Source organism: Arachis duranensis, chromosome 5 (genome assembly GCF_000817695.3).
Source record: "Arachis duranensis cultivar V14167 chromosome 5, aradu.V14167.gnm2.J7QH, whole genome shotgun sequence".
Classification (NCBI taxonomy): Eukaryota; Viridiplantae; Streptophyta; class Magnoliopsida; order Fabales; family Fabaceae; genus Arachis; species Arachis duranensis.
Window position 1 is genome coordinate 96,130,100 of NC_029776.3, and position 9,073 is coordinate 96,139,172.

The window sequence follows — 9,073 nt, forward strand, 5'->3', positions numbered from 1 at the left end:
TAAATCACCAATTGAACTCTAAAGTCAAAATGGCAACTAAATCCATTCCAAACATAAATCCTAACTTGATCAACCAAAAGAAAATCTAACAAGGACTAGCTAAATGAGTTACAGCAATTAGCATGAAATGAACAAGTATGTCAAACTGTCACAACTGCAAACTTCATAATACAAAGAAGCCAACTAAATAGATCTAACACTTGAAATATCAAGTCTAGTTTGCAAAGGAACATAAGAAATAGAACTACAAGAAACAACATCCTTAGACAGAAAAAGGGAAAATTGTCACCAAGCATGTAAATCTATCATATCAACATTTGAGTCCCAAAATAAAAGGAAATAACTAATTAAATTGCAAAGAATAATGGAAAGATATGATATTTTAACCAATTTAATAATATTCTTAAGATGTTAAAAAAGCTTACCTGCAGTTTTAATTTCTTGTCCAATGGGCACATCCAAATATGACCCAATAAGCAAAGTGTTGTCAGTAGAACCACTGAGTTTTGCGGACAGTCCATCGCGCTCAAACTTCTCCTCCCAATTAATAGCCAACTGCTTATCTTCTGACTTGATTTTAACAGGAGGAAGCCGAGGAAATTCTTCCTTCTGGTTCTCTGGTGAAAGAGGGAAACTTAGGCTGCTGAAATTATTCTGTTCGGAACTGCCTTGCAACTTTCCTAAGTACAAAGCCCTCCCCACTTCATCCACCTGCTCTTTTATTGCTGCTCTGGCATCACTTGTTTCTTCCTTTCTCTTCTCCTCTTTTCTGCCTAAATAAGTTGACCCATTATAGCTCGTAGACACATCCCCTGCTCCCGTTGAGAACGGGAAAACAGTCTTCACGGAACAATCTTTCCACGGGTCCAATGACAAATTCACATTATCATCATTTCTCGACAAAGCATTATCAACCAAGTTCTCTTTCAGAGAAGAACTACTAAATTTTAGCTGTCGATCCAGTTCCCTAGGTTCTTTGCTTTGAATGAGCTCATACTTTGTACTTCCAAGCCAAGTGGAATTTCTTTCCATAGGCACAGCATTTTCCTCCCCAGATTTTGCTTTCCTGTTGGCTGCATCAACAGCTTCACTTGTTTGAGATTTTGATTGCTGAGACATTGGGGTCTTCAACATATTACTAGCCCCACTCCCACCATAAGTTTGGTAAGGCTCCGCTGGACCATTTCCAGGGCCAAACTTCCATGAGTTCAAATCAAGAAGATTGTCCTCCGAACCCTTTGAGAAACTGAAGTTTTTGTCACTTGTTCCACCCACTTCGTTGGATTGATTACGCTCCCCTGTAGAAGCAGCAGCTTTCCTTTTGCTTTCAACATTATTTCTACTAGTTCCATACTCTATTTCCTTCACAATCAGCTCTTTAGAACCATCAACACTATCACGAGAATCCGAGCCACGGCTTTCTAGCACTGTCGTCCCCTTATCATCATGTGACACATTACACAATTCCTTTTCCTCTAATTTAAGCTTCTGAAGGAACCCATTCACATCAGAACGGTTGCCGAGTTCACTACGCAAGGCTGCCTCAGCCCGGGTGAACCGGTTCCTCCTCAGAAATTCCAAAATCACATCAACTGAATTTGGGTCTGACATTTCTAAGCTGCTACCAACCTAAACAAATAAAAACACACACAAATACTTCAAAAGCATCCACAAAAGAACTTCCATTCCAATCTACAGATAAATACCACAACCAAAAAGACGTCAATGCACATTCCCATATAGCAACAATTATTTTCTTATGAACACATACCCATTAAAAAATTTAAAAAATCCGCAAGGTTTGGAGAGAGAGCACTTCAAAAGCTCACCTACCTCTTGTACCAATCAAAACCAAGTGGCAGAACTATCATGAGTCCCAGGTATTGCACCTAAAAACATACCCCAGAAACTAAATCCTTGTTTCTTCACCAACACAACAAAAAGGAGGGGGGAGAGAGGAAAAATCCTTCAACAACCACAAGGACAGCAAAATAAAAATTATCAAACTTGGATTCTGTTCCTTAAAAACAACGAAACCTATGTCAAAGGATGCTTGCTGTTGCTTCAAAAAAACAAAAAACCAAAAACCGCCAACACAAGGTGCCGGCCAAAGCTCTCGAGATAGATAGATACCCCAATCGCCGATCCGGCACCACTGCAAACACAAGAAAAGCTGAAATCAACGAAATGGGTACCACAGATCTTTACGCCAGTGCCTAAATAAAAGATTAAAAATAAAAAGCAAGGTTTTTGCGAAGTTGGGATTTTTCAGCGAGACCCAGTTGCCATCAAGATCTGTGCATTCACGTTCCTTAATCATTTACCGTCTTTTGGTGAAATACGAAGGAAAACGAAAATGGGGTCCCCCCAAAAAAATGGGGTCCCAAAAAGAAAGGAATTTTTGAAATGGGGAGAAAGAGAGAGAGAGAGAGGACCTGGTAGCAGTGCCTATTCGTTGGTGATGGTGGTGTTGTTATTGTTGATGTTGTTGCGTGGAAAGGCTTTTTGATGGGTGAAGGTGGAAGATGGTGGTGGTGTTGGAGGGGTAGCAACCTACGCTTCCTCCCTTTGTTGTTCCTTTTGCCTCGCAGCTATTGTGGTTTGGTTTGTGCTGGTGAATTGAAAATTTTGAGGGTGGTGATGCTGTTTGCTCTGGATCAAAGGTTTTCACTATTTTGGTTTTTGTATTTTTGTGTTGTGTGAGAGACTAGGTTCCTTGGTGATGTACTTTTTTCTTTTTCTTTTTTTTCTTACGGGTATCAATTAAGTTTAATTCGAATCTTTGTTTTTTAGTTATTTATTTATTTATTTATTCATGTAGTATAAGTTTTTTGGGAGAGCTATTGTGTTCTTTGATTTCAATTCTTTTAGCATTCAAGAATAGATTTTACTGAGGTTACTAATTGGGTAGGTAGTTGCAATCCAAGCTCAAATGTTTTTTACCCGTTTGGATTTGGAAGCCAAAATGCATATATTTAGGATGAGAATTCCTAATTGTTGGATAAAGTTTAAGATTTTTTAGGTTAAAAATAGGTTTAGTTAATTAAAAGTTTTTTCTGCAATTTCTCCAAATTTATTATTAGATTTTTATATTTTAAAATTTTCAATTTAAATATTATATACATAGAGGAGGGATCAACCAATAACATTTATACCTATTATAGTTACAATCATATGTATTTTAATATTTGATGATATTATATGAATAAGTTATTATCAAATTCAGTTAAATTGGTCTAATAGCTTAATAATTAATAATAAAAAATTTAGTTGAAGAAAAAAAAGAAAAAGAATTAAAAAAAAACTTAGTTTTTATGTTAAAAAATAATTTATTCACTTAGTATTTTTTTTTTTAATGTGTTGCATATAGAGAGAGCAAGAAAGGGGATAAATGTTGTGCTCGGTTCTGGAATTCACGGTTCTCACCAATTATTATTAAAATTAGGGGTGCATAGACCCGGTCCGGTCCGAAGGTCCGGTTCGATCCTAAACACTTTAGGAGCTAATTTGGTGTGGTTTTATTGGGTTTAGGATCGGGTAAGAGTCTCAAAAATAGACCTAGTCATTATTTCGGGTCGGGTCCGGGCCATGGTTCGGGTCACCCGAAGTCGGCCCGGTGGCCCGGTCATCATACAGAATTAATATTTTGTGTTATTAGTGATGGATCATGACTATTCTTATGTGGAATTTAAGTATTGTAAACCTTAATATTTTGTGTTATTAGTCATTATAAGACTATAAGTTAATGTTTTATGTTTAGAATGCATAAGACTTTAGACTAATGCATAATATTGTGTTATTTGTATTGATTTAAATATTTGGTATTATTAGACAATATTAGTATTGATTGTAGTTTTGCTTTAGTATTGATTGTGGTTATGCTTTAATTTTAAAGAAGGGTTGGTTCTTGTTATATTTTTCTAAGTGAATTTTACTATGTTAAATAATAGTTGGAGTCTTGGAAATTTAGATATTTTTACATGCTAGCTTACAAGAAGGTATCAACGGAATGTAATGTTAACGGCCCGGTTTTCACCCGGTATAATTGTGGCCCGAAAGTGTATTGGTTTCATCGGGTCTAGGATCGGGTTCGGGTCTAATAAATAGACCCGGTGTATATTTCGGGTCGGGTCTGGGTCCCATCGAACCCGGCTTCACCCGGCTCATGTGCACCCCTAATTAAAACAATGCTAATATAAAGCGTTATGCAAATTACAGTTTTATTAAGACAATTTAAAAAATACTAACATAAAGCGTTATGTAAATTACAGTTTTACTAGGTCAATTTAAAAAAGGTTAGTACTACTAAAAGTTGAACTTTTTATCTAATTTGTATTGATTGAAAAGTTCAATACAAAGAATAGACCGACTCGATTAGGAGTTATCAACCGGAAAGATGTTGAATGTATGTTATGTAATAAAAGTGTTGAATATGATTACCATTTATTTTTTGATTGTGATTTTTCTTGACAGGTTTTATGTGTTTGGCTGTCATTTGTTGGAAGATAATGGACGTGCCCAAGGACATTGAAAGAACCTTTCCTTAACTGGACTAAGATATCATTTAATAAAAAAGTATGTAAGAGATGGATGGTATATTTCTATGCAATTATTTAGAACATTTGGCAAGAAAAAGAATAGATGGATTTTCTAGCATAAAAAAAAAGGAGTTGATGAAAATCATGAGATCATCCAAATATCCTTTACAAATTACAAGTAGCAATTAAGTATGGATCTTTTTTGTTGTTGATGGTAATTTTAGAGATGACAACATATTAAATTTAGTGTTCTTTGTGTTAAGTAGTTTCTTTTCTTTTCTTTTTCTATATAATTTTTTATCGTCTTGTTTGTTGTCTTTGTACACTCCATTTAAAGTGTTGAGGTATTTTTTTTTCAAAAGAAACATGAAGTGTTATAAAATTAGTGTGACATTCCTAATAATAAAGTGACATGATTAAGATTTTAATATCATCAAATAAGTGTTATAAATTGATTGATTGGATTCATATTAGTTAATTAATTTTACATCAGTAGAAACTAAAATGAGTTCAATTAACTAAATTAGGATATCTATTTAATTATATTAAAATTTTAACTATATCATTTTACTCCTGAAATATTATGCTGGCACTATAATGTTTAATGTTAATACTGTATTAACGGTAATTGAATTAGAGATAACAGAGACTCATAATTTATAAAATAAAAGACTAATTTAGTTATTTTAAAAATCAAAAATTATTTTGACGAAAATTAAAATTTTTAAAGAATATATATAAGGAAAAGTATATGGAACCAACTCCAAATCAGATAAAAATAGAACAATTTAATTAATTATAAATATAGTAATTAGTTTTATTTATTTATGATTTAAAATATTGGTTATAAAATAATACGTTCAGTATCATTGTAACATGAATCACGGAAACTGATTCAATTAGCTTACGTTTCTTTACCCTTCTTCTCTCTCTCCAAATACCTAAAACATGATAAATTAGAAAACAGGTTTAGAACTATTCAATTTACAAAGAAAAAAAAATCCTAATGTCTAGTATAAGTACCACCAACGTAAAAATTTTAGATTCACCCAAAAATATTTTGCTAATTTTTTTTGAAACCATCTTTATTCCTTAGCATTATTGTATATATAATCATAGTTTAGAGGTTATAGAATGTCTATAAGGTTCATAACTTAAATATACTAGGTTCATAAAACATGAAAACTTATTAGAAGGCAACCTAAGAAAGAGGAAAAATACATCTCAAATCGAACTTAAAAAACCTAATGCATATGACTTTCAAAAAGTGTAATATGAATAGTTACAGTACACATTATTTGATGGAAGAAACTCACACATAATTATTTTCATTTGAAATTGTTAGCTAAGAATTGTTAGATAATTTAACATATTTGATAAAATTATTATCTAAAGATTCTCATCTATCAACTTTACATAAAAACAACTATATTAGAGTTTTCACCTTATTTAATTAGAATGATGAGACTATTAGAAACAATAAGGGAATCTGAAGAAAGTGTTTTAATATATTATTCAGGTTGAGAAAAAGTAGAATATACAAGTGGTATATATAGCTGCTAGAGGAATCAAATTAATAAAAGCATAAAATTTTACAATTAATATACAGATACGCTATATAAATACAAATGATACTAATTGATCTAATTTTATTCTAATTATTCTCTTAACATCCCCCCTCAAACTCAAGTGGTGGGAGTTAAGGATACCATATTGAGTTTGAATAACAGAGTCTAGAAACGAGTCGAATGATGAGTTTTCATAAAGATATCAGCAGTCTGATCCAGTGTTCCAACAGCGATGAGACGAACCACATCAATAAGGATACGTTGCCGAACAAAGTGACAATCAATCTCAATGTGTTTGGTGTGTTCATGAAACACATTATTATGTGCAATCTGAATAGCACTGCGGTTATCACAAAAAACATTAGTTGGAGATGACTGAGGAACACCCAAGTCTTCGAGAAGCCAACGTATCAAAATAACTTCAGCAGTGGTGTCAGCTAGAGTACGCTATTCAGCTTCTGTGCTTGATAGAGCAGTGAATGTATGCTTCTTTGCTCGCCAGGAAATGAGAGAGTCGTTAAGAAACAAACAATAACCAGTAGTGGAACGACGATCAGTGGGATCACCAGCCCAATCAACATCTGAGTACACTTGAAGGAATAAAGATGAATGGGCATAAAAATAAAGGCCATGGAATAGGGTGCCTTTGATGTAGTGAAGAATGCGAAAAACTGCCGCATAGTGAGTAGTACGAGGAGCTGACAAGAACTGGCCAAGAATATGAACCGGATAGGCGATATCTAGTCGGGTGACAGTTAAGTAGACGAGTCATCCAACTAGCTGTCGATAAAGAGTAGGATTATCTAAAACAGTGTCATCCATAGGAGTAAATCGAACATTAGGCTCAAGAAGAGTAGACTCAGTGCGACTATCTGCAACTCCGGCTCGAGCAAGAAGATCTGAAACATATTTAGTTTGAGAGAGATAGATTTCATCATCGGTGGATATGATTTCTAGACCAAGAAAATAGTTGAGAAAACCAAGATCTTTCATCTCAAAAGTACGGTGAAGGGACGCCTTGAGATCAGAGATACTATCAACATTATCTCCAGTAATAATCATGTCATCAACATACAAAAGTAGAAGAACAACTCCACATTCGCTTTTACGAATGAAGAGAGCATTCTCATGAGGCCTGCAAATGAAACTAAGATTGTATATGGTAGTGCTAAACTTGTCAAACCATTCACGAGGAGCTTGTTTATGTCTATTAAAAAATGTATTCTTCACGTCCATCTGACTGAGAGACTAATTTTTTTACTGCAACAATGGCAAGAAGAGCTCGCTAAAGCAAGAATTTCTTCATAATCAATACCATATTCTTGCGTACAAACCTGAGCAACCAATCGTGCCTTATAACGATCAATAGAACTATTAGAGCGAGTCTTGATCTTGTATACCCATTTACTTTCCACAACTTTCTGATTAGAAGGAGGATCTACCAAATCCCAAGTGTGTGCTTTTTCAAGTGCCTGTATTTCTTCCTGCATTATTTGTTGTCAATTTGAATTTGTAGAGATTTCTCTAAATTACTTAGGTTCATGTTGATGAAGAATTGTAAAAAGAAGAACAGTAATATCTACGTTATTACAAGAACACAAACTGAATCTATTAAATACACAAAAATATGACTATTTAGTATTTTGCAATCGAAAATACAAAAGAAAAAAGTAAAAAATATGGACGATTAGTTTTTGAGTACTTTCAATAATTTTTCTTCTTCTCTTTTGGTGTTTCTTGTTGAAGATTTCAAACGTAGTTATGAGATTTCATTGAGATTTTACAAAGATTTTCTAGAGATTTTGAAGAAATTTTTCAAAATTTTTTAGATATTTTGAAGGTTGTTTGAAGTTTTTTTGTTGCAGTTTTAAAGAAGAAAGAAAAACTGTTTTTTATATTAATGTGTATAGCTTTAAAACAATGACACAAGCGCATGTGTATGTTTACTTTTTTTTGTGAAATTAATTTTTATTAAATCTGAATCAATTATTCAATTTAATTAAATTTATTTATTAAAAAAACTTATAATAATTATTATTTATCAATTTATGTAACTGCCTCTTACTTAAATTAAATGAATCCATATTTGTTTTACCCAATTTTTGACGTAGTTCAATTAATGTTTTATGTTAAAAAATTAATTCTATAATATATATACTAAGATTCAATTACTCAATTATATTTATATATTTAATTTATATGTGTTTTCAATTAAATAATTATTTATTAAAATAATTAAATTTATTATATTAGAATAATAATATTTAAATTATATTCTGCCAACTTGTGAACCTATTCCACGTGTCATTATCTCAACGTGGATCTAGAATTAGATCTAGTCATCAACTCATCTGAATTCAAGAAACGTTTAATAACCATGTCCCTTGCGTTGACTGCAATATTTCACACACTCTCACATCCCTCTCATCAATCACATCTTAACACGTGGACAGTAACACCAACATTTGGACGGTCAAAATTTTAAGGAAAAAACAATAAAGAATCAATCATTTTAATTTATATTAACTCATCTTTTTAAGTTTTAATCAATAGCCTAATATTTTAAATTTTAAGGGTTTTGTTAATGAAGCTTTTTTTATATATTAGATTATGAGTAATAAAATTTTTAAATATGACTTAAATTATGTATTATATATTGTTATGGACATTTTGTCTTTTGACAATTAAAATATAATTATTAAAATTTATTGTTTTTGACCATATTAGTCATTAATATTTAAAAGTATAAGATAAAATATGTTATTAAATTATTAGACTAAAAAAATTAGACTAAATAAATTAAATTAATAACTAAATAATGATAAAAAATAATAAATTTTAATAGTCTCTAATATTTTTTTTAAAATAATGTTTTTTTATGAAATATCAGTGATATTTTATTTTTTGATAATTAAAAAATATTTTTTTATAAAATATTAATGATATTTTATATTATCATTATAGTAG

The 9,073-nt window shown here is 31.8% G+C and overlaps 1 protein-coding gene across 1 annotated transcript in view; it reads right to left on the minus strand.

The window, feature by feature from the left end:
• The window catches only part of LOC107490465 (uncharacterized), a 2,300-nt gene extending 689 nt beyond the window's left edge, over window positions 1-1,611 (minus strand). Inside the window, exon 1 of the mRNA XM_021143973.1 lies at window positions 426-1,611. Within this exon, the coding sequence (XP_020999632.1) occupies window positions 426-1,611 (1,186 nt within the window). The remainder of the gene's footprint in view (window positions 1-425) is intronic.
• Between the last annotated feature and the right edge of the window lie 7,462 nt (window positions 1,612-9,073).